Source organism: Gorilla gorilla, chromosome 3, assembly GCF_029281585.2.
Source record: "Gorilla gorilla gorilla isolate KB3781 chromosome 3, NHGRI_mGorGor1-v2.1_pri, whole genome shotgun sequence".
Classification (NCBI taxonomy): domain Eukaryota; kingdom Metazoa; phylum Chordata; class Mammalia; order Primates; family Hominidae; genus Gorilla; species Gorilla gorilla.
This window is the reverse complement of record NC_073227.2, coordinates 204,309,509-204,333,180: the sequence shown is the minus strand read 5'-3', so window position 1 is coordinate 204,333,180 and position 23,672 is coordinate 204,309,509. Positions and strand designations below refer to the sequence as shown.

Sequence of the window (23,672 nt, the reverse complement as noted above, 5' to 3'; positions counted from 1 at the left end):
AAATTTCATATTAGAAAGCTTTTTTGTTTTTCTTTTTTTTGTTGTTGCTGTTGGTAGTCAGAAATGATCTTTAGTTTCTGTTTCCTAAAGAAAAAAACTAACAATCTGAAAATTTTAAGTGTTCTACTTTAGCAAAACCACATGCTAAGCCAACCTCAAAGTGTTATTTCCACAACAACGACTTTTTCTTCTTTGAACAGAAGTGGTTTGTTTTTAGGATATTACCAGGCACTCAGTGTGGCAAGATTTTATGAGGCTGAAGAGTTTTCGGTACCTTGTGATCCTCTCAGATTTAAAATGCTGGCCAATCTCTTCTCTCATCCTTTCCCTCAAAACCTTCGTATTAAAAAAAGAAAAACAATTCCAAAGACATTTTTCTTGATATCCTGATATTGTCAGGTCATTTGAATAAAACCTTTCCTTTGTTCAATGAAAAATCACTAACATGGGGATATCTACTTTAGTGGTGAATAAACAGAAATGCTGACTCCAACCTGCAGAGTCCAAATGCTGAACTTTCCTCGGCACAGAAAGCATATACAAGAAAAAAAAGTGTTTATGCACACAAGCGTGAATTTGACAGAAAGGCATGCAGATAAATAAACTAGATATGTAGTTCAGTATTGCTTCATATGCCATGTGGTATATGTAGCCTGAGGAATTTCTGAAACGCAGGCCCGAGTTAAGGCGTAGAGAGATTTCTGATAAGATTGATTTATTTGGTTAAGAAATACTTTTCTTAAACCTATTTTTAAAAAATAACACTCAGTATTACCATAACATGCACATTTGAAATGTGAGAACTATAAGAGATGAAAATCTGACAGGTGCAGTTAGTGAAACACAAAGCAGGAGGAGTTGAACCAAAACCATCAGTTAAACATTTTGCATTTAGACTTAATTCTTTGTTAGAAAGGTTGGGAATAACATGAAAGCCATTTTAACCTTGACAATGAAAAGGAGATTATCACTTAATTATATTTCAGTGACAAACTGCTTTCTGTCAAATCCAGCCCACAGGACACAAACACGATCTTGGCCACACCTTGGCATTACTGGTTGGCGGCATTATTTCCCTATCCTTTTGTGAAACCCATTCAACATGGAATCAAACAATAGCAACTCTGGCAAGAATCCTCCTATATACACAATGAAGAAATATTTCTGAGTTTCATAAGTTATAACACAAGTGTCACACTTCTTTTCACAGCAACCGAAGGGCAGGAGTTAGTTTGGCTAAAGCTCTCAGGACATTATAATGGCTTTAGCATTTAGAACTGTGGCTCAACTAGCTGGAGTTTCATTATCTTGGCTGGGATGGGTTTTATCCTGTCTTACAAACTACCTGCCACATTGGAAGAACCTCAACCTGGACTTAAATGAAATGGAAAACTGGACCATGGGACTCTGGCAAACCTGTGTCATCCAAGAGGCAGTGGGGATGCAATGCAAGGACTTTGACTCCTTCCTGGCTTTGCCTGCTGAACTCAGGGTCTCCAGGATCTTAATGTTTCTGTCAAATGGGCTGGGATTTCTGGGCCTGCTGGTCTCTGGGTTTGGCCTGGACTGCTTGAGAATTGGAGAGAGTCAGAGAGATCTCAAGAGGCGACTGCTGATCCTGGGAGGAATTCTGTCCTGGGCCTCGGGAATCACAGCCCTGGTTCCTGTCTCTTGGGTTGCCCACAAGACGGTTCAGGAGTTCTGGGATGAGAACGTCCCAGACTTTGTCCCCAGGTGGGAGTTTGGGGAGGCCCTGTTTCTGGGCTGGTTTGCTGGACTTTCTCTTCTACTAGGAGGGTGTCTGCTCCACTGTGCAGCCTGCTCCAGCCACGCTCCCCTAGCTTCGGGCCACTACGCAGTGGCACAAACACAAGATCATCATCGACAACTGGAGACGAGAAACGCCAACCTGAAAAACTAAGCCAGAAAGGACAAGCGTCTGCTGTTCAGGAGACGCTTACTCAACACTGGATTTGGTAGGATGTCCCGCTCTAGTCATCTCACTGTGCTTTTGATTTTTGAAAATGCATTTTTTCCTGTGGCTATTAAACTATAGTTTCTTTCCAAGACTGGTAAACCATTTTTGTCTTCTAGTCTGAGACCAAAATCAATCAAGACTGAATAGTAATGACACCCATTACTGTGGATGAGTTTTCTCAATTTTAAAATAGCGATTGCACAGAAGTGGTAAATAAAACATTAATCTGTATGTATCTTTGAAGGTATTATTCATATGGAGCGGAATCATTTGGCAAATCATGTACTTCTTTCGGGTGTTTAAGATAACCTAGTATAATAAGCCTGAGGTCTTGTTGCATATTTATTTAAAATGCATGACGTCTTATTATATAAAATAATTACTAGCTCTTTAGAAGCTTCAGAGGTGAAAGGTGTAGACACATCATCTCCTTCTGAATCAGAGACCTCAGTGTCTCTATGGAACCTTTTTCAAAAGGCAGCCACACTCAGTCACGCCTTCTATACTGTCAGAGGCAGGAGGGCGATCTTGGGTTTTGGATGATTCAAGTAGACTCTGCCACACAAACGTGCTTCTGCATCCTGTGTGCTGTATTTCACGGGCAGCGTTTCTGGCTTCCCCGGCACTGAGCAGCCTGTGGGGGGCACGGCAGGGCAGGACTGGGGTGTGTGGGTAGAGAACCTCCTGGGACGGCTGCCTCTCCGTGGAGCACACTGCCAGCCCAGGCGCAGCGACCACAGAGCACATATTCTGGAGCCCTTCATTTTATTTGCTCAATGAAAATACTTCGTCCTTTTTTACCAGCAATACATATAGTTCCAACAAGAACTATTCATCACAAACTGCCAGCCTGGGGATTTCTTCATGAAATATTTTGTATTTGCTTGGTACATGGTTCAAGGAAACTCTTGTGTTTGTGCCAATCAGGGAAATAAACTGAACAATAAACGACACTGAAATAGAGTATTAGGCAATATGTAGCTTTGTTTTTGTTTTTTTTTTTTAAAAAACCACTGAATTTTTTTCCACCCACAAACACATGGAAAGTGCAGAAACCAGTTAATCTATGTGATGTATTTGCATACGTTTACAAACAAGACAAATTAAAACAGAAACGTTCAGAATTTAACCTGATTAAATATTAAGTTCAGTCCTGAGCTTTTGATATTTAATACAATATAGATAAAGCAATAGCAAAAAATTTTAATTTATTTGATTTGCATGCTACAGAGATTTAGCTAAACTTTGTTCATTTGGCTAGCAATATTCTTTTTGTACCTGTAACACTTAAGATTCTGATATACAAAATTGTAATAATATACTGATAATTCAAACTTAAGAACTAAATATTACATTCTTTTTACCCTGTGCGAATAAATTCTACCTTTTAAAAATAGTATTTATAATATTAAAATTCATATTTGTCCATATGGTTTTGTGATCAAGTTATTAAAATGTTTTGTCACTGTGAATCATTTGGGTTAGTACAAATATGACAAGATTATTAAAAGCTGCCTATAAATACATAACACTATTGCTGACTTTTAAAGTGTAGAAAAAGGATTATATTAAAATAAGTTCATCTCTCATGTTAGAAATGAGGAAATTTTGTGAAATACAACCACCAAAAGCATCTTGGTCACAACTGCTAACTACCAGCCTGAGACAGATTTTATTCTTTAATACTTGTCTGAAACTTTTTGTATTACAAAAAGTCAACAGCTAATCTGATGAAAGACTTATAAAGCTGTAAATATTCCAATATAGTCTCTTCTGTGTCAAATATTTAAAATGGCCAGAATCAAACTATATATTAAACAGAACATAAATAAGACTGTAAATAAATAAATGAAGAAAATAAAATCGTACGGAACAACTACACATAATTCTATAGACATTTTCATGGTCAAACTAAGATGCTGAAAACAGCTCACCTTCATTTACCTCTACATTAAATAAACTTCTGTCTTTCACATTTGACCTTGACAAGGGTGAACTGTATTCTTTTTCTAGTTTTCCTTAGTCATCTAATAGAATGAACTGGGCAGCCTTAAAGGACTGTACTCAGTCAATTCACTAGGCTGGTTTTTGTTCAAAGCAGTGTCTGCCATGTCCAGTTATGTCTTCAAAAAATTTGTATGTAAGTGTTGGGACATTTAGGAAAAAGTAATTAAAGTTCTAGGCTCAGAAGTTGCTTAATTTGAACTTCAATTCCAATAACATGAACTTTCCAAAATATATATAATTGCTTTCAAGAAAATAAAAATTCTTGCTAGTGAGCTAGTGAGCATTCTAACTGAGGAACAAAACTTTTTTTTTTCTTTAAGGGGTCCATTCCTTTAAGACAATTTTGGATTTCTTTAAAAAAATCTATTTTATTTGCTATATTAGATGGCTAACCCAAAATTGTTTCTTGGGTTATTGAGTAATAAGTATGGTTTAAATGGCCTAAATACTACATATTTTAAAAGCCTTGATGCTGGCAGAGCTGCACTGAGGATCTGTGTTTTTAAGAAGTGCCTGGGTCGGGTGAGGTGAAATTCTAAACTGGAGGACACATTAGTCAGTTTATCTCTCTAAACTTGTTCATCCAAAATAGGCTTTTTAATAAACAATTTAGCTTATACTTCAAATTAATAATCCCCCCACGCACATTCTTCCCTCTGCCTCCCAACTATTTACCATAAATTATAGCTAGAACCCCCTAAAAATGAGAGCTATGAAGTAGTTTTACTAAATGTTAGAAATCTGCTTGATAAACTCTTCTTTGTTTTTGGCAACTTTGATTCTATCAAGACATCTTTCCCCCTCTTCTTGGTTACACCAAATGAGTGCCGATGCGTTTCCCTCCACCCCTCCAGCTCTCTCTGTCCTCAGAACACAGGGCCACCACTAGGCACCATCCTTAGATTTAGGGCAAAACACTGGTGCAAGCCAGAAACTCACTTTTGAACACTTATGCAAATTCAGGCTGAGTGAGACAAACCAGCTGCTCATTTGATGAGCTTATTTGTATCTCTGCGCGGCTGGTGTTCTTTCTTCTCCCTGCCCTCAGTGTCATGAATCCCAAGATCTTTCATGTAGCCAAGAGTAGTGCTCCTTTGTATTCTTATTCTTATTTTTATTCTTAAGAGCACTTGGTAGTTTATATCTTAGTTTTCTTTAGAAAAATATAAAAGGACAAAAAGGAAATTGTCTTAAGGAAACCAGGTGTTCCCGCACAGGTGATGGCCGTGAACGCAGCATCCATTTCGGGTGGACTTTGGAACACTGCACTCCAGCGTGTGCTCACACTGCCTCCAAATGGAAAGCGCTCCTCTCCTCGCCAGCGCACAGATACCACGTGGCGCTGCTGCCATCGGCACAGCCTACTCACAGGAACACAAAGGAGAAGCAAAACCACCTGCTGAACCAAGTTGTTTCTCAACAGCTGGCTCAACAGTACGCACGTGGGGTACTGCCTCTATTCCATTTTTACAAAATGAAGTCCACTGGCAATGCGCACATACTGGGCAACATTTGTGTACCAGGTTATCCCATCTTTCTTATATGATTTTTTCTTTTTTAAGCATATAAAAATTACACTCAAGGTACTTTACAAATTAATGTGTTGAAAATCTGATGTGAAATAAAAGTTCTTCAAGAGTTGACAGTTACGTTACCAAAAAAAAACCAAACACCAAAACAAAAACACAAATCTTCAGTCTTTTACCCTCCCTAAGAAAGTGAGCAGATGAAAAAATAATTTCTTAAGTCATGTAATCACACATCATCAGCCGGCAGGGATGGGATGCTTATCTTTGCTCTGGTGAAGTAGGCAATCTTCTCCCTAGAGTGGGGTGAGAAATAAATTGACTTAAATATGATGCTAAAAATACTCTGGGACCATTAAAACAGTCCCCAAGACCTGCAGTGGCAGTGATGTCTCTGCAAGCACAGGTAGAAGCTCTTTTCCTTACGCAGAACTCCATTTAAAATCAAGAGACCCTCTGCCTGCTTAAAAGGGGGGTATCAAGGAGAACAGCAGCTCTGGATCACAGAAGTCACCTATAGACCAAGCCCGTAAGTTCCCTTCGGGGAACTTCCAACAGAAGACAGTTTTTAAACTAGCAGGGGTTTGGTCTAGGATGGGTGTTTCCGAACTAGGTAGCAGAAGACTCAAAAGGCCCAAAATCCTACATGGAAACTTCTCAGTAACCTCACAGAAAAGCACACAATAACAGGAAAAGTCTTTACAATCGCTACCATGCCGGGGCAGGGACAACCTGATGAGCGACACCACGACGCAAATGAAAGGAGAAGGAGGAACTCACTATCTGAAAGGTAGTAACTGCCCTGGTCCCGAAGCAGCGGAGAGGCTGAGACAGGGCAGAGCGGTTTTCAAGTGAGGAGAGTGCTTAAAAAAAAGACAAACAGTGCGTCTATTTCCCTACAGAACTTCACACTGTACGTGGCATTTATGCCGTCAGCACGTATTTCTTGAGGGCATATTACATGCAAGGGGCATGCTGGTAGCTGAAGAATCAAGCACTGGCTCTCCCTTGCGAAAGAACAGTCCAGATGGGGGAGGAGGTGCGGGTTAGAAACCAGAGCTGAGGTGGGGATGTTCTGAAGACTAAGAAAGGATAGAGAAGAAAAGGAGGGGTGAGAACACTGTGGACACTGGAACGAGCTACTGCTGTGAACAGTGTCCTTTAAATTTGTTCAATTCATAAGAGGAAAACAAGAAAAAAAAACGCCACGAGTGTGGGTGTGATGTCAGCGGAGGTCTTAAGGCGCAGCTGCTAACTGGGGTGTTTAAAAATACCTGAACTAGTTGCTGGCACCTGCATTTGAGATATTTCACATAAAATTGTTGATTTCTAACTTCTCTTGAAAAATTAGAAGGCCAGGGACCATCGGGCTCCTGATTCCAGGTGAAACAAGCAGCTGGGGTGATACCGGGCAGAAGGGCCCAGGCCCCACCGCTGCCTCATCTCACCACCCCAGGCCAGGCAACGGCAGCCGTGCAAATCCCACGCTTCCAGCATGTTCTGTCTCACCCTGGTCCATCTCATCATTCTTGTCACTTGCCTGGTGATATAACATGCTTCATATCTTAAGGGAAGCTGGGAATGTTCGTGGATTCTTTGCTTCGGGTTTCGGCAACAACTGCGAATTGTGTGACTTTCCATGCTAGACAATGCTGCTTATTCTCTAAGTGACCACAGCACCAGGGACACGGATGGGTTCCCCTCACCTGCAGTTCTAAAACCCAAGTAGTGGCAGTCCCTGAAAGTCACAAATGTGATTCTTTAGCAGAAAAGAGGGTGGAAAAACCTCTCTACTGCAGGGTGTTCCAGAAAAATGAAAGAGCTGTGAGCCCACTAAGGCCCACTGCTGCTGCCACACGGTGCGTGGCCCTGCCCTCCCGCTTGGCACCAGACCCCAGCCTGCCATAGCTGTCCCTGCTCTACCACGTGACCTAGCTTCCCCACACTTCAAAAATACTCGCTTCTTCTGGGCTTCTCCCCTTTATGCCTAAACGCTTTCCAAAGACTTGTCTATACAAAACCTCAACCAAAACCAAATAAAAACGCAATAGGAACAAACCTTTTTGCTGAGCTCCCTCCGTCGGGGCTGCAACCATCTAGTGTGCTCACCAGGGATCCCGGATGTACTTTTCAGTTCTCTCCATCAATCTCCTCTTCCCACCCTCTGGCCCCAGGCTCCTGGTTCTCCTCTAATCTCTCCAGCCACTCCTTCTAGCATCTCTTTTGGGGCAAGACCTTCAGTGATTGGTGCCCACCAGCCTCCTTTCCCAGTCACCTCACATTTTCTGGGATGTCTGGCCCATTTCCACAGATGAGACCAGTGCATTGAAGATGAGCACTCCCATTTTTTAATCTCCGTCCTGACCCCTAACCCTGGCTTTAGATTTTTATTTCCACTTGTCTACTGGTCATGGTTACCTCACTAGCCTGCTGGCATTGCCTGGTGTGCCATGGCAGAGGTCAGCATCCTCCCCATACCCCTGCTCCCCAGCATTCTCCATCTCGAGCGTTGGCACCACAGGGCAGCCACTGCCCCCCACAAACCTCCCATGAACCTAACTGGCCACCCTTACCTGCTTCTCCCCATCCCACTCTCCACAATGCCTCTGATATCTGCCCTACATAAAACCCATCCCCATCATTTGGTTTTCTGCACGGAGAGCCCTGCTGGCTGCCCCATCAGAGACTGCGGGTGGAAGCCTTCTGCACAGCTTCCAAGGCCTGTGCAATTTGAGCCCAGTTCTCCCGGGCAGGCTCACCAGCTGGCAACTCCCCATGCGCCAGAGCTTGGCACTGACTTCTAAGGTCTGTGCCTCTGTCCGTGCTGTTCTTCCCGCCTCAATGTCCCACTCAAAACTGCCACCCCTAGGTGCCTAAGGAGCTTGCAGCCATCCTTCCATGATGGGTTCTCTTACAATCTCCTCTGTTGGTGCCCCCAGCCCCAGCACCTGTCCCATACGGATTGAGGCTCCTCCCACATCTCTCACAGGTCCCTACCTATCCCTTTAGTTAGCTCTTTCCACATGTGCTGCAATGACCTGGTTACCCGCCTGTCCCTGCTACAGCCTAGAGCCCCCCAGAAGAGCAGAACGAATGCACATGTTCTTAGCCTCCACATCTCAGGGCCTGACAAGGTGCAAGGTTTCTGGGGCTGCCCAAGGAATGTCTGTAAAATGAGTGAACAAAACCCCAAAGATGTCTGAGTTTTCTGTACCTTTGTATCCTGTGTCAAGATAGCCCAGTGAGATGTGCTAACAGCTACTAAGAGCTGGGGACACCCTGGGTTCTTGCGGGGAGTTAGGCTTTCATCAGCCTTTAACTCTGCCAGTCACATTTATCACCTCAGGTGCAAATGGAAAATTATATATTCAAGGTAGGGAACAGAGGATTTCTGTCTCGGATCCTCATATTAACCTTACTGCACTGAGGTGAATTCCTACACAATCAGACCCCATGAGGGCAACCCAAAAGCTGTCCTGGATGGGGCTATTCACCTGAAGGACTGCACCTGCCGAGGCACCTTCTGGCTCTGCTCCCGGAGCCGACACACGTCCTTGGAGACTTGCCTCATCAACTTCTCTGCATTCAGACCTTGCTTCTGCTCTTCTTTGGACTGTTCAGCCTGGAAAAGGGAATAAAAATGTAAGAAAAACACAAAACACTGATTAGAAATCCCTGGAGACATCCTATGAAGCTTGAAAGATTGCGGACTGAAGTCAGGAGGGCAAGCAAGGCAGCCAGTGGGCTGGTGTCCTTTTTATCACCCATCAGGGGCCAACACCCACATGACCAACTCATGCTGTGCATATGTTGATTTTGGGGTAAGTTCATTTAATCACATTTTAGAAATCTAATTACACAGGCAATATGTGACAATTTTATTACATCTGAAAACCTAAGAACTCTCAAAAATGAAACGGAAAATTACTCATAGCACTGTTTCCAAAAAATATCTACAGTTAAAGAATGTTTTGGGCAAATACACTTTCAACATCTTATTTATCTTTTTGACCCTTTTTATCTAACTTAGTCATTTAAAAAGCTGTTTATTTAAAGTAGAATTTACCAATCAAAAACCTGCACATGCCGGGTGTGGTGGCTCACTCCTGTAATCCCAGCACTTTGGGAGGCCGAGGCAGGAGGATCACGAGGTCAGGAGATCGAGACCATCCTGGCTAACACGGTGAAACCCCGTCTCTACTAAAAATATAAAAAAATTAGCCGGGTGTGGTGGCGGGCGCCTGTAGTCCCAGCTACTCAGGAGGCTGAGGCAGAATGGCTTGAACCTGGGAGGCGGAGCTTGCAGTGAGCCGAGATTGTGCCACTGAACTCCAGCCTGGGCAACAGAGTGAGACTCCGTCTCAAAAAAAAAAAAAAAAAAAAAAAACCTGCACACATACGTGTATAGCTCAAAAAACTTTTACAAATTGAACACACCCATGTAACCAGCACCGGAGGAAGGGGAGAACACTCTTGCCCTTCCAGCTCTGCCCCGAGGGTTCCCAGCATTCTGACTTCTAATGTGCCTCTTTTGTCCTTGGTATAGATGGAACAGTAAACAGATACTCTTTAGGGTCTGGCTTCTTTTGCTCAACATTATGCTCACGAGAATCATACACGCTGTTATTTGTAGTTGTAACTCACTTTCCTCACTGCTATATAGTATTCCACTGTATGACTTTACTACAATTTATCATCTGTTAGTAATAATGAACATTTGGGTACTGTGCATGATTTTAAAATAAAAATGTACTAATGACACTATATTAAAAGTTGTCTTTTCATTTCATTATTTCACTCATATTCATTCACTCATTCATTCACCCAATCAATAAATATTTGTGGACTGCCTTTTAAGGAAAGGTGGTATAAGTTGGTGAAGAGCAAACATTCAGGTCATACGGCCTGGGGTCAAATTCCATTTCTACCACTTACTAGCGATGTAAATCTGGGCAAGTTGCTTGACCTTCTGGTGTCTTAGTTTCTCCACTTGTACACTGGGAATAAGTACTTACTTCAAAGTTGTGAAGTTTAAATGAGTACATATATATGTAAAGTACTCAGAGCAGTACCCAACACATCATTGAATATACTATTTCAGAATGAAGCTATTACTGTTGCTTTTTTTTTTTTTTTTTTTTACAATATGCCAGGCTCTGTACTAGGAGGCAGGGTTATAGTTGTGAACAAAACAGATGAAGTCCAGGCTGGGAGGCCAAGGTGGGAAGATTGCTTAAGGCAGGAGTTTGAGACCAGCCTGGACAACATAGAGAGACACTCTCTCTATGAAAAAAAAAAAAAATTAGCTAGGTGTGGTGGCATGTGCCTGTGGTCCCAACTACTCAGGAGGCTGAGGTGAAAGGATCACTTGAGCCTGGGAGTTTGAGGCTGCAGTGAGCTATGATCACACCGCTGCACTACAGCCTTCGTGACAGAGCAAGACCCTGTTTCAAAAACCAAAACAAACAAACAGGTGAAGACCAGTGGCAGAGAAAAACAACAGCAAAGAACAGAAATATGTTTAATAATTATTCAAAATTAACAACATATTGTTTTTTTCTCAGGCTAAACCTTCCTCACATAACACTGAAAAACACAGTTTATTTATTAGAGCAGTTTTAGGTTCATAGCAAAATGGGGTGGAAAGTAGAGTCCTCATTTACTCCCTGCCCCGACTCATGTATAAACTCTCCCACTATCAGCATCCTCCACCAGAGTGTACATTTGTTACAATCAGTGAACTTATATTGACACTTCATTATCACCCCAAATCCATAGTTTATATCAAGCTTCACTCTTGGTGTACATTCAATGGGTTTTGGCAAAAGTATAACGACATGTACCCACCATTACAATATCATACAGAGGAGTTTCATTGCTTTAAAATTCCCCTGTGCTCTGCCTATTCTTCCCTCTCTTCCCCCTAACCACTGATCTTTTCACTGGCTCTGCAGTTTTCTTTTTCCAGAATGTCATACAGTTGGATGATGCAGTACACTGCCTTTTTAGAACAGCATCTTTCACTTGGTGTACGCATTTAAGTTTCCTCCATGTCTTTTCATGGCTTGATAGCTCATTTCTCTTTAGTGCTGAAGAGTATTCCATCGCCTGGATATACCAGTTTATTTAACCATTCACCTACTGAAGGACATCTTGACTGCTTTCAAGTTTTGGCTATTATGAATAAGGCTGCTGTAAATATTCATGCAAAGGTTTTCATGTGGACGTAAATTTTCAACTCATACCAAGGAGCACAACTGCTGAATTGTATGTAAGAATCTGCTGAATTTTATCAGAAATCTACAACTGTCTTCTAAAGTGCCTGTATGATTTTGCATTCCTATCAGCAATGGCTGAGAGTTCCTGTTGCTCCACATCCTTGTCAGGATTTGGTGTCGTCTGTGTTTTGCAGCTTGGCCACTCTAACAGGTGTGTAGAGGTATCTCGTTGTTGCTTTAATCTGCAATTTCTTATTGACATATGATGTTAAATATCCTTTCATGTGTTTATTTGTCATCTGCTTTGGTTAGGTGTCTGTTCAGGTCTTTTGCCGATTTTTAAACTGGGTGTTTGTTTTGTATTGTTGAGTTTTAAGAGTTTTTTGTAACTTAGATAACAGTCCTTTATCAGACATAACTTTTACAAATATTTCTCCCAATGTGTGGCTTGTTTTCTTTTTCTTGACAGTGTCTTTCACAGAGAAGTTTTACATTATAACGAAGTCCAGCTTATCAGGTATTTCTTTCATGGATCATGCCTCTGATGTTGTGTTGTATATGAAAAGTCACTGCCATACCCAAGGTCATCTAAATTTTCTCCTAGGGTAACTTCTAGGAGTTTTATAGTTTACATTCTACATTTAGGTCTGTGATCATTTTGAGTTAATTTTTGTGAAGGGTGCAGAAGGGTCTATATCCAGATTCATGTTTTTTTGCATGTGAATAAATGTCCAATTCTTCCAGCATCATTTGTTGAAAAGATGATCTTTTTTTGATTTATTTTCTTTGCTCCTCTGTCAAAGGTCAGTTGAATGTAGTCAGCCCTCTGTATCTGTGGGATCCACATCCATGGATTCAACCAACCATGAATAGAAAATATTTGGGAAAAAAATGGATGGTTGCAACTGTACTGACATTGTTTTTCCTTGTCATTATTCCATTAATGACATTATTATTACTACATTATACTGTATTACTACTGTCATTAAATACAGCATAACAATTATTTACATAGTATTTAAATTATAACAGGTGTTATAAGTTATCTGGAAATGATTTAAAGTATATGGGAGGATGTGGGTTATATGCAAATACTATACCATATTATATAAGGGACTTGAGCATCTGTGTCCATGGGGAGTCCTGGAACCAATCCCCACGAAGGATGTTGAAGGATGACTGTATATTTAAGTGGGTCAATCTATTTCTAGGCTCTCTGTTCTGATTTGTCTATTTTTTCACCAATACCACACTGCCTTGATTACCATAGCCTTACAGTAAGTCTTGAAGTCAGGTAGCGTCAGTCCTCCAACTTTATTCTTCTTCAGTACTGTGTTGGCTATTCTGGGTCTTATGCCTCTCCATATAAACTTTAGAATCAGTTTGACTATTACATAATAACTTGATGGGATTTTGAGTGGAATTGCATTAAATCTATAGATTGATTTGAGAAGTACCAACATCTTGACAATACTGAGTCTTCCTATACATGAACATGGAATATTTTTCCATTTATTTAGTTCCTTTTACATTTTCTTTCATCAGAGTTATGCAGTTTTCCTCTATAGACCTTATATATATTTTGTTAAGATTTACAAGTATTTCACTTTTTGGATACTAATGGAAATGGCATTGTTTTTAATTTCAAATTCCACTAGTGCATTGCTGGTATATAGAAAAGTGATTAACTTTTGTATATTAACCTTATATCCTACAACCTTGTTATAATCACTTATTAGTTCCCAGAGTTGTTTCTGTTTGTTTGGTTTTTGGTCAAATCTTTCAGGTTGCCTACATGGACAACCATCTTATGTGCAAACAAAGACAAAGACAATGTTGACGTCCTTCCCAAGCGGGATATCTTTTTTTCTTTTCTTATTGCATTAGCTAAGATTTATAGTGTGATACAGAAAAGAAGATGTGAGAGGGACAGTTTTACTCCGTTCCTAGTCTTAGCAGGAAAGCTTCTAGCTTTTCAGCATCAAGTATGATGTTAGTTGTAGAGTTTTCTACATGTTCTTTAAGGTCCCTTTTATTCCTAGTTTGCTGGGAGTTATTTTTAGCATGAGCAGGTGTTGATGTGATTCATTACAATAATTGATTTTGAATGTTAAATCAGCCTTGCACACCTGGGATAAATCTCCCTTGGTCATGGTATATAATTCTTTTTCTATATAGTTGGATATGATCTGCTAATATTTTGTTAAAGATTTCTGCATCTATGTTCACAAGAGATACGGGGCTGTAGTTTCCTTGTCTTTGCCTGGTTTTGGTATTAGGATAATGCTGGCCTCACAGAATAAGTTGGGAAGCATTCTCTTTGCTTCTGTTCTCCAAAAGAGATTGCAGAGAGTTGATAAAGTTTTTTTCCTTAATTGTTTGGTAGAGGCCAGGCACTGTGACAGACTCAGTGGCTGTCCTCCAAAATCCTACAAATTTTGATTGTTTTTCATTTAGTTCAAAATATCTTTTAATATTTCTTAAGATTTCTCCTTTGACCCATCTGTTATTTAGAAGTGTGCAGTTTAATCTCCAAGTATTTTGGAATTTTCCAGCTACGTTTGTTACTGATTTCTAGTTTAATTCCACTGTGGTAAAAGCAGACAGTGTAAATATGTATCTTATGGCTTGGACTGTGGTCTATATCTTGGTGAATGTTCCAATTGAGCTTAAGCAGAGTGTGCCATCTGTTGTCATTAAATGAAGTACTCTCTAGATGTCAATTGTATCCAGTTAAGTAATAGTGCCGTTGAGTTCAACTATGTCTGCTGATTTTCTGCCTGCTGGGTCTGTTTATTTCTGACAGAGGATAATAATGAATTCATCCACTTCTCCTTGTAGTTTTTTTTTTTTTTTTTTTTGCCTCATATATAGTTGGTGCTGTTAGTCACATAGATGTTTAAGAATTGTTATCCTGGTTGGGCACAGTGGCTCATGCCTGTAATCCCAGCACTTTGGGAGGCCAAGGCAGGCGGATCACCAGAGGTCAGGAGATCGAGACCAGCCTGGCCAACATGGCAAAACCCCGTCTCTACTAAAAATACAAAAATTAACTGGGTGTGGTGGCGTGCGCCTATAATCCCAGCTACTCAGGAGGTTGAGGTAAGAGAATCTCTTGAACCTGGGAGCCTGGGTGACAGAGCGAGACTCCATCTCCAAAAAAAAAAAAAATTGTTACCCCTTCTTGGATAATTAATCTATTATTCATTATGTCATACTTTTTTTTTTAAATCCTGGATAACTTTTCTTGCTCTGAAGTCTGCTCCATCTGAAATTAATATAGCTACTCCCACTTTCGTTTGATTAGTATTAGCATTGTCTACTTTTAGTCCATATGTGTTTTATGTTTAAAGTGGGCTTCCTACATACAAAATACAGCTGGTTCTTTTTTGATCAACTCTGACAAACTGTTTTTTAATTGGTATATTCAGACCACTGATGTTTACAGTGATTAATGAAACAGCTGGAATAATATCTACCAATTTGTTACTGTTTTCTATTTGCTGCCCTTGTTATTTGTTCCTATGTTTGTCTTCTACTCTTTCACTGCCTTTTGTGGTTTTAACTGAGGACTTTATATAATGTCAATTTTCTCTCCTTTCTTAGCATGTCATTTATATTTCTCTCTTATTTTTTCTAGTGGTTGCTCTGGAGTTTGTATTATACTATCCAAATCCACTTCCAAATAACATTATACCACATCATGAGTAGTACAAGTACCTTATAATAACAAAATATCCCTCATTCTTCCCTCTTGTCCCTTGCATCATTGCTGCCACTCATTTCACTTATACGTAAGCATACACACGTGTATGTAACTGAATACACTGTTGCTATCATTACTTAGAATTATTTATGTGATTAAGAATAAGAAAAATTCTTATTTTACCTTGGTTTATTCCTTTTTCAATACTCTTCCTTTGTTTACATATAGATCCATGTTGCTAACATATCATTTTCCTTTTCTCTGAAGAACTTTTAACATTTCTTGCTAGGCAGGTCCACTGAGCACAAATGTCCTTAATTTTTGTTTGTCTGAAAAAATATTTATTCTCCTTCACTTTTGAAGAATAATTTTGTGTTTGGGTTGAATTTTGTTGAATTCTAGGTTGGTTTCTTTTTCCTCTTAACAATTTAAATTATTGCATCTCACTCTCTTCTTGCTTGTATGATTTCTCAGGAAGAGTCACATATAATACTTGTCTTTGTTCTTCTGTAAGGAAGTTTTTTCCCCTCTGGCTTCTTTCAAAATTTTTTAATTTTTAATTTTCTGCAGTTTGGATATGCTTAGGTGTAATGTTCTCTCTGTGTGTGTGTATTTATTTTGCTTGGTGTTTTATGAGCTTTCTGGCTCTGTGGTTTAATGTTTGACATTAATTTGGAGAAAGTCTCAGTCATTATTCCTTCAAATATTTCTTCTGTTCCCTTCTCTTTCTTCTGGTATTCCTATTAAACACATTGTACATCTTCTGTAGTTGTCCCACAGTTCTTGGATGTTCTGTTCCTTTTTTTTCTCCAGTCTCTTTTCTCTTTGCTATGCAGTTTTGGAAGTTTCTATTGACATATCCTCAAGAGTTCAGATATTCTTTCTTTAGTCATGTCCAGTGTACCAGTGAGCCCATCAAAGTTATTTTTCATGTCTGTTACAGTGTTTTTGATCTCTAGAACTTCTTTTTGATTCTTGCTTAGAATTTCCATCTCTCTCCTTATGGCGTCCATCTGTTCTTGCATATTGCCTACTTTTTCCCTTATAGCCCTTGGCATATTAATCACAGTTATTTTAAATTCCTGGTCTGATAAGTCCAGCATCCCTGCCATGTGTGAGTCTGGTTCTGATGCTTGTTTTGCCTCTTCAAACTCTGTTTTTTGCCTATTAGTAGGCCTTATAATTTTTAGTTCAAACCCAGACGTAATATACTAGGTGAAAGAAATTCTGGCAAACAGCCTTTAGCTTTGTGGTAAGATGGGGGTAAAGAAGGCAAGTGTTCTATAGCTCTATGAACAGGTTTCAGTCTTTTAGTAGGCCTGTGCTCCTGGGCTACGAGTTTCACAAGTGCTTCTCAGTCTTTCCCCCTCCTTAGGTGGAACAGAATATCTAGGATGGGCTGGAGTTGGGTACTCTCCTTCTTCCACATGGAAGACTAGAGGGGGCTAGAGTTGAGTATTTCCCTTACCAAAGTCAGTTAAGTTCTGATAATATAGTTTCTCCTGAGGGCAGGCCTTGCTAAAAAGAACAGAATGCTTTTGTGTGTTTCAAATGGCTACTTTTTTCCTCCCTCTGCCAGAATCAGGGCAAGATTTTTCTTCGACATCCATCGTGAGGACCCAGTCAAGCTCCTGGAAGGAAAACTAACAAAAGTGTGGAGAGCCCCCGACTTCTCATGACTGGGTACTCCTGCAGTTTTTAACTCTCAGACTTCTCTGTAGTGAGCCTCCAGCAGTATGTTAATTACAGTTTAGGTTTTCTTACCCCAGTATTGGTTCCTGCAGAGGTCACTGCTCATAGGTTCTTATTCCAGTAAGTTGTGATTCTTTGTTCTGCTTGCCTGTCTCTCCAATTTTGGGGGCAGTAGTTTGCCCTATGACCTCACCTCTCTAACTGATCTAAGAAGAATTGATTTTTCATTTTGTTCAATTTTTTTACTTGCTGTTAGATTGAAGACTTCAAATTCCTTATATGTTGGACCAGAAACCAGAAGCCTGTAGCTTTTAATGATTTCATAACATTCTACTTAGTAGCTATAGCTTAATTATCTAACAAACCCTCTACAATCACCTATTTAAATTATTTCTAGGCTGCGATGTTCATTCAAGTGGGATTTAACATTTAAAAATCTTGGTAAATGAACATGTGGCTATACTAGATTTCGAGATAAATAAATGCAGGCATGTACTATATAGTTTAAAAAAACTCTCCACAATAAGCCTACATCAGTGTATTCATATAACTGTTTATATTACTCCTTTATCAGGGAAAAACTAATGTTCATCTGTACTTTGAGTTTTAAAAACACCTAATATTGTAAAATACTGAATAAAGCTTCCCTGATATAAAATCCAAATTTACGTTTATTTATCGGTAAGTATTAAATAGAAAGACAATTCTTTAGCTATGTAAACAAACAGTGAAATAGAAAATAAGGCTTAAATTGTGAATGTGCTACTTGTTACTCCTCCTACACTCATATTAGAAAGTTACGTAATTCACGGTGAGGACTGTTGTCATGGGGTAAAAGGGCCATGATGACTCTGTTCCCCATTTGCTGTCCTCCACCCAAGGCACTGACTCCCTCTTGTAGGTATGCTAAGAGGCTGCCTAGTTATTAACTTAGGATATGGGTCAAGGTTTGCCTTGGTGGCTGAGATGTTTACACTGGGCCCAAAAGCTTCAGGAGGGCAAAGGATGCGTCTGTTTAACATAATTCATAAAGGCTCAAGTGCTCAATACAACTTTTGAACCAGTAGTTTATTTCTGACAACTGTCTATATTTGCAGAAGTTACTTGCAACGCTGTCTTACAAAAGGAATTAATTAAATCAAATGGTTGGAGACTTCATTATATAATACATATCCATCCATTTAATGAGGGGGAGTGGTTTCGTCTTAAATCAATCTTGCCAATACATACTCAAAAACAGTTGTTATCTCCATCTGACAGATACACAAATCCTTTTTTTTTTTTTTTTTTTTTTTTTTTTTGAGATGGAGTCTCGCTCTGTCACCCAGGCTGGAGTGCAATGGCACGATCTCGGCTCAACCTCCCCACCTCCTGGGCTCAAGCAATTCTCCTGCCTCTGCCTCCAGAATAGCTAGGATTACAGGCGCTTGCCATCATGCCCAGCTAATTTTTACATCTTTAGTAGAAACGGGGTTTCACCATGTTGTCCAGGCTGGTCTTGAACTCCTGACCTCAAGTGATCTACCCGTCTCGGCCTCACACAATGCTGGAATTACAGGCATAAGTCAATGCACCCAACCTCTATCTGACAGACATACAAATCTAATTTAATTTATTTGTGTCTTGAGGAACAGTGGGGTCTTACAAATATGTGAGTTGGCTTCTGTCAATTTTTTGGAAGGCTGCTTTAAGAGAAGGCATTCTAAGCAAAATCTCTGCTGCGAATACAGGGTAACTTTCCTGTTCACTTTCCCTCCCAATTCTCACTGGGGATGTTGGGGAAACTAAGCTAACCAGCAGTGCTTTGAGAAGCTGCCTCTTACTGTACCTGACAGAGAGAGAGAGATCGACGTCGACATCGACTCAGGCAAAGGTCTAAAGGTGGTGGGTAGCCTGCGCCTGCAATCTAAGCTGATGGATAGTCCCACAATTGTGATACTTCTAGACTTGAAAAGCCAACTGCTTCTGTTATGACTTAAGCAGTTAGAAACATTAGAAGGAAATAAGACTGGTGCTGGCAAAAAGGGCAATTAAGGACCTTGTCATCCCACGTGCATCCACTGCTTCAGACACCTTTAAGGCCAGGAAATCAAACAAGGTCTTCAGGCTTAAAAGACTCGACAAAGACAAGATCTTTGACTATGGTTCACAGCCAAACTGATACTATCAGCAATTCTCTTACTAAGAATTTATGCTTTAGGAATACTAGTGTGACCAGAAAGGTGCAAAAATATGCATAAAAGTGTGTGTTTCCACATTGTTTATAATAGAAAATTTGGGAAATTGTTATTAGAATAATTAAATAACTGTGATAGAGCTATACAACACTAACACACACGTTGCATAAAAAAATAGCTGGAAGGACATACACCAAATTGTCAACAGTGGTAACCTCTGGGAAGCACAACTCCAAGAAGGACTTCTAGTTTTTGCTTTATATAGTTCTGCATCACCTGAATTTGTTATAATAACCATGTCTTACTTAAGCATTTAAAAAAAATTAAAATATTCTCAAAGCAAAAATATCCTAAACTCACTTTAAATCTGCAAATAAAAATACTGTGGCACTTTTAGGAAAGATGAGCTTTATGAAAACTCTTTATTCAGCAAATACTTATAAAGAATCAATTATACTCACACTACTTTACAGAAAGCTAAATAACCCACAATGGGGCATCCCTAGTACTTTGCTAATCATCATCTACTGCAATAAGTTTTGATTTTTTTTCATCACACAGTGTCTTTTTCCAGGTATTTTTTTTTACCGCCCCCCATTTCCTCTCCCTGGTTTGAAAGAGTTTGTTTATAAAAGCAGCCTATATTTGTTAAGTAACAGTTCTCTCTTGATTACTTTGTAACTGATGAGATAATTTAATTGCCAGCTGGAGCTTGTGAATTTATGTGATTCAAATACAAGGGTGACAAGTGTGATATTTTAGTTACTTTGTGAAGTCCTATCTTTAGTAAATGGGTAATTTTTCATTAGGTCCCAGATAAGGAACTGTTGACTTAGTACACACTGAGAAATGACTTCTATCTTGCTATGGTATGTCAAATTACTAAATTAGTAAATATACTAAAAATTTTGCTGCTATTCAAATTCTTCATGAAATACCATAAGAAAAAAAATCACTCTTAAAACAGACATCTGTTGACTGATTTAACAAGGGATATATCAGGAAAAGTCAGGGAAGGAAATGAATCATGCATAGGTAAGAAAATCTAACCCACTTTTCTTACCTAGAAGTGATTTTATCAGATAGGAAATAAGACAGGCTCGCAGGATCCTGTTCCGTCTTTGCCACCTTCCACAGGAATAGAACGCAGAGGATCATATCCCTTGCAGAGAAGTCTTTTGGCAGTCCCTCTAAGTAGTGTAATGGCTGCTGATGTTTTCAACTTCTAGCATTTCTATGGTGACTACAAAATTACTTTGAAACTTGGCTTTGTTTTACAAAAAAATAAAGCTGACCAGGGAACACCGGAAGATATTTCCTTCCCTGCTGAGTAAGAATATACTTTACTGAAGACTGTATTTGTCTCTATGTTTTTATATTTATATCTGTATCTATACCTATATCTTTCTCCACAAATTAGGTGGCAAAACATATAGAATTATTATCAGCTGCTAATAATCAATACCAAACAATTTTGTAGGTAGTTAAACCTCAATGCTGAATACTTTTCTGTAATCATTAAGATTTTGTTGAATGCAGTGTATTAATATCTTTGGCATAATTTTAAAAAGAGATCTAACTTTTAAAAGTGTTAACATTTGCATTATTTTAAGCTTTACAAAAAGTCTAGCAGTTCTGCAGTCTAGCACCATAGAATTTTGGCATTTTGACAGGGAAACACTCTATGGAAAAAAAAAAAAAAGAAATTCCTGCTTTGTAAGGATCATGAGGCTCCTCTGGAAGAACCCCAGACCTCTCTCGGCATGCTTTTCCCTCACCCAATGAATCACGATAAGATGCCTGGCTTACGAGGCCTGGGAGCCACTTGGAATGCTGCGGACTCCAGAAGGGTGTGATTCACCTCCAGTTTACATGATGGGAGCCCAACCTGCAGAGAGGCCCAGTGATTTATTCATAGTTGTGTTAAGAAGCCTAATGGAATAAAAAGCACAATCCAGTCTTAATTTACAGTCCTGAGCTTCTTGCTCTGCTTCCTGAGGGGGTTTTACAATACACGAGGACACTAAATAAGATTCTGTTTTTTACTCTGAGCTACAAAACAGACTTTGGACCACAAAGAAGGAAGGTTAAGGAGTGTGACCCTGAGACCTGACAGTTTTCCTTGACAAGGGAGGCAGATCCAGGATCTGCTGCTGGCTTCGATTCATTGTTTTTCTGGGAGCGATATTTTTTATGGCAATTGGCAGGCTCTTTGCTCATCGTTAGGCACTTTACGGTCATCTTGCTGAAAACCTCACAAATCCCCAATACCACAGGGAAATGATGGAGATGAAAGGGCAATGTGTGAGTGTGGCAGAGTTAGTGTGTGTGTGCATGTGTGCAGGTGCTGGTGTACCCATGTGTATGTTAACAAATGACTGTGGAAGTGAGGAGGAAGCAGGTGAGGGAAGTCAGTGGTGATCATGAGTTTCTGTCGCTATAATGAAAGGCACACAATGGAAAGTTTGTTTTTTCACAAAACTGGTTTTTGCAAACTTCACTGGTGAGAAAAGTACACAACTCAAACAGTTTATATATCCACAGAGTTGTTAAAAATAACGATAAAAACCCTTTGCACTAGGGAGAATCAAATCATTTTGAAAGCAGGATAAACGCACCTTGTTTTGTGAGCTTTCTTCACTATTGCTTGATGTGAAACTGCCAGTAGCAGAAGGAAGCAAAGACGGAGGGGCAGCGGGCTTGGCATCTGCTACGGGTTGAATGTTTTTCCCTCCAAAACTCATGCTGAAATTCAATTGCCATTGTAACGGTATTGAGAGGTGGGACCTTTGAGAGGTGAGTAGGCATGAGGGCTCCACCCTCATGTGTGGGTATAATACCCTAATCAAATAGCTTTTTTGGGAGTGGGATCTCTCTCCTGCCTCCTACCCTCCACCATGGGATGACACAGCAAGAAGGGCCTTGCCAGCTGCAGCCTCTGGATCTTGGACTTTCCAGCCTCCCGAACTGTGAGAAATAAATTTTTCTTTATAAATTACGCAGTCTGTGGCATTTTGTTATAGCAACACAAAAGGGACTAAGACAGCATAGTTTCCTACAGTGTGATAAAAAATCTGCTCTGCATAACCTGTGTAAGACTGCACTCTGAGTATCCTGATATGAAAAAACTTCCAGGAATCACATTTCACCTGGGACTTCAGAATTATCAAAGTACTGCATGTACCCTAAAGGTTCAGTTCCTTTAGGCCATGCAGACTTCAATTTCCACAAATCTCTCTGAATCCTTATTTATACTGAAGGCACATTAGACTTGATCTCAAATAGATCACAAAATTCTGTAACTAGAAGGGATTTTAGTAGCTATCTACTTCAATCCTCTTAATTCATAGGTGAGTATATAAAATCCTATTAGTGCATGGGAAAAACATAAGCCACAGGTATGGATACTTTTATGGTATTTTATAAGGCTGGTTTGTTTTCATTTACCTATTTTCTGATGGGAAGAAGAAAGAAGTTGTGAGGGAAAGGGATGGGGAAGGGTAATGAGAAAGTGAAGCCACAACAGCATCTAAGATCTGACTCTGACACCACAAGCACTCATGGGTCTCCTGGCCTTGCTGTTATAGTCTCTTTTCACTTGGACCCTAAACAGGGACCTCAGGTGTATACCAATGGCTCTTTCCCTGGGTATCATCAGGCTAGCTAAAGAGTTTTGGCCCTATCTTGGGTATAAAAAGACAGCATTTTGTATATGAGGTTCAACTCCTCTGACAAAGGAGTTTTATACTGAACTGTTAACGGCATCCCCAAGATGTTCACAGTAGTGATCTAGAAAAACAATAGCTATGGCATGGAGAAAACTGAATACAGATTATTAAGACTGTCAGGTTTACCAGCCCTTAATTTTATTTAGATGTATCTTCATGTTTTGTTAAGCTGAAATTTTCTTGGCAAGAACTAGAAAACACACATTCTCATTCTGAATAAGAGACCTCTAACATGTCAGCTCAAATCCTCTTGACCTTTCCCAAATGCCCTTGCAGTCATCAACTCTGCAGGGTCTGGTGGACTTCATGAAGGTATAACTAGCGTCTCCCCTTATGTCCCTTCTCTGGCCCCTGCCATGGCCTTTCTGTTGAAGCCAACATGTGCCATGAGATTGTCTGGCAGCCATATGTGCACATGGGTAGAACAATTCTTCCTCATTTCTCCTCTGAGTTATGACTGTGAGATGTGGTTAGCATGGTCTTTGGGTGCTGGTCCCAAGGGAGCAAGCAGGCAGCACGCTAGCAGCCATCTCCTCCCTTGTCTCTCTTCAGCTCCCCTGGGCTGCACCCTCTTAGTGAAGCAGTAGAACAGAAGTGTTTATCCCAGGCCAGGTGCGGTGGCTCACGCCTGTAATCCCAG

General features: G+C 40.0%; 2 protein-coding genes across 3 annotated transcripts in view; one reads left to right on the top strand and one right to left on the bottom strand.

The window, feature by feature from the left end:
* Window positions 1-1,200: 1,200 nt before the first annotated feature.
* On the top strand, window positions 1,201-2,310 carry LOC101150195 (claudin-22). Its single transcript, XM_055385872.2, has one exon. It carries the CDS (start codon window positions 1,259-1,261, stop codon window positions 1,919-1,921), a length of 663 nt encoding a protein of 220 aa, XP_055241847.2. The 5' UTR covers window positions 1,201-1,258; the 3' UTR covers window positions 1,922-2,310.
* A 627-nt stretch (window positions 2,311-2,937) lies between these two features.
* Window positions 2,938-23,672, bottom strand: part of WWC2 (WW and C2 domain containing 2) — a 220,652-nt gene continuing 199,917 nt past the window's right edge. For both annotated transcript variants that reach the window (XM_031010343.3, XM_055385871.2), the window contains 2 exons: window positions 9,006-9,133; window positions 2,938-5,807 (listed from right to left, as the gene is read on the bottom strand). In XM_031010343.3, coding sequence (XP_030866203.3) covers window positions 5,741-5,807; window positions 9,006-9,133 — 195 coding nt within the window. In that variant the 3' untranslated portion in view covers window positions 2,938-5,740. The remainder of the gene's footprint in view (window positions 5,808-9,005; window positions 9,134-23,672) is intronic.

What these genes read in the sequence shown, in the direction of transcription:
- LOC101150195 (XM_055385872.2), top strand. Translation starts at nt 1,259, where the DNA reads ATGGCTTTAGCATTTAGAACTGTGGCTCAACTAGCTGGAGTTTCATTA.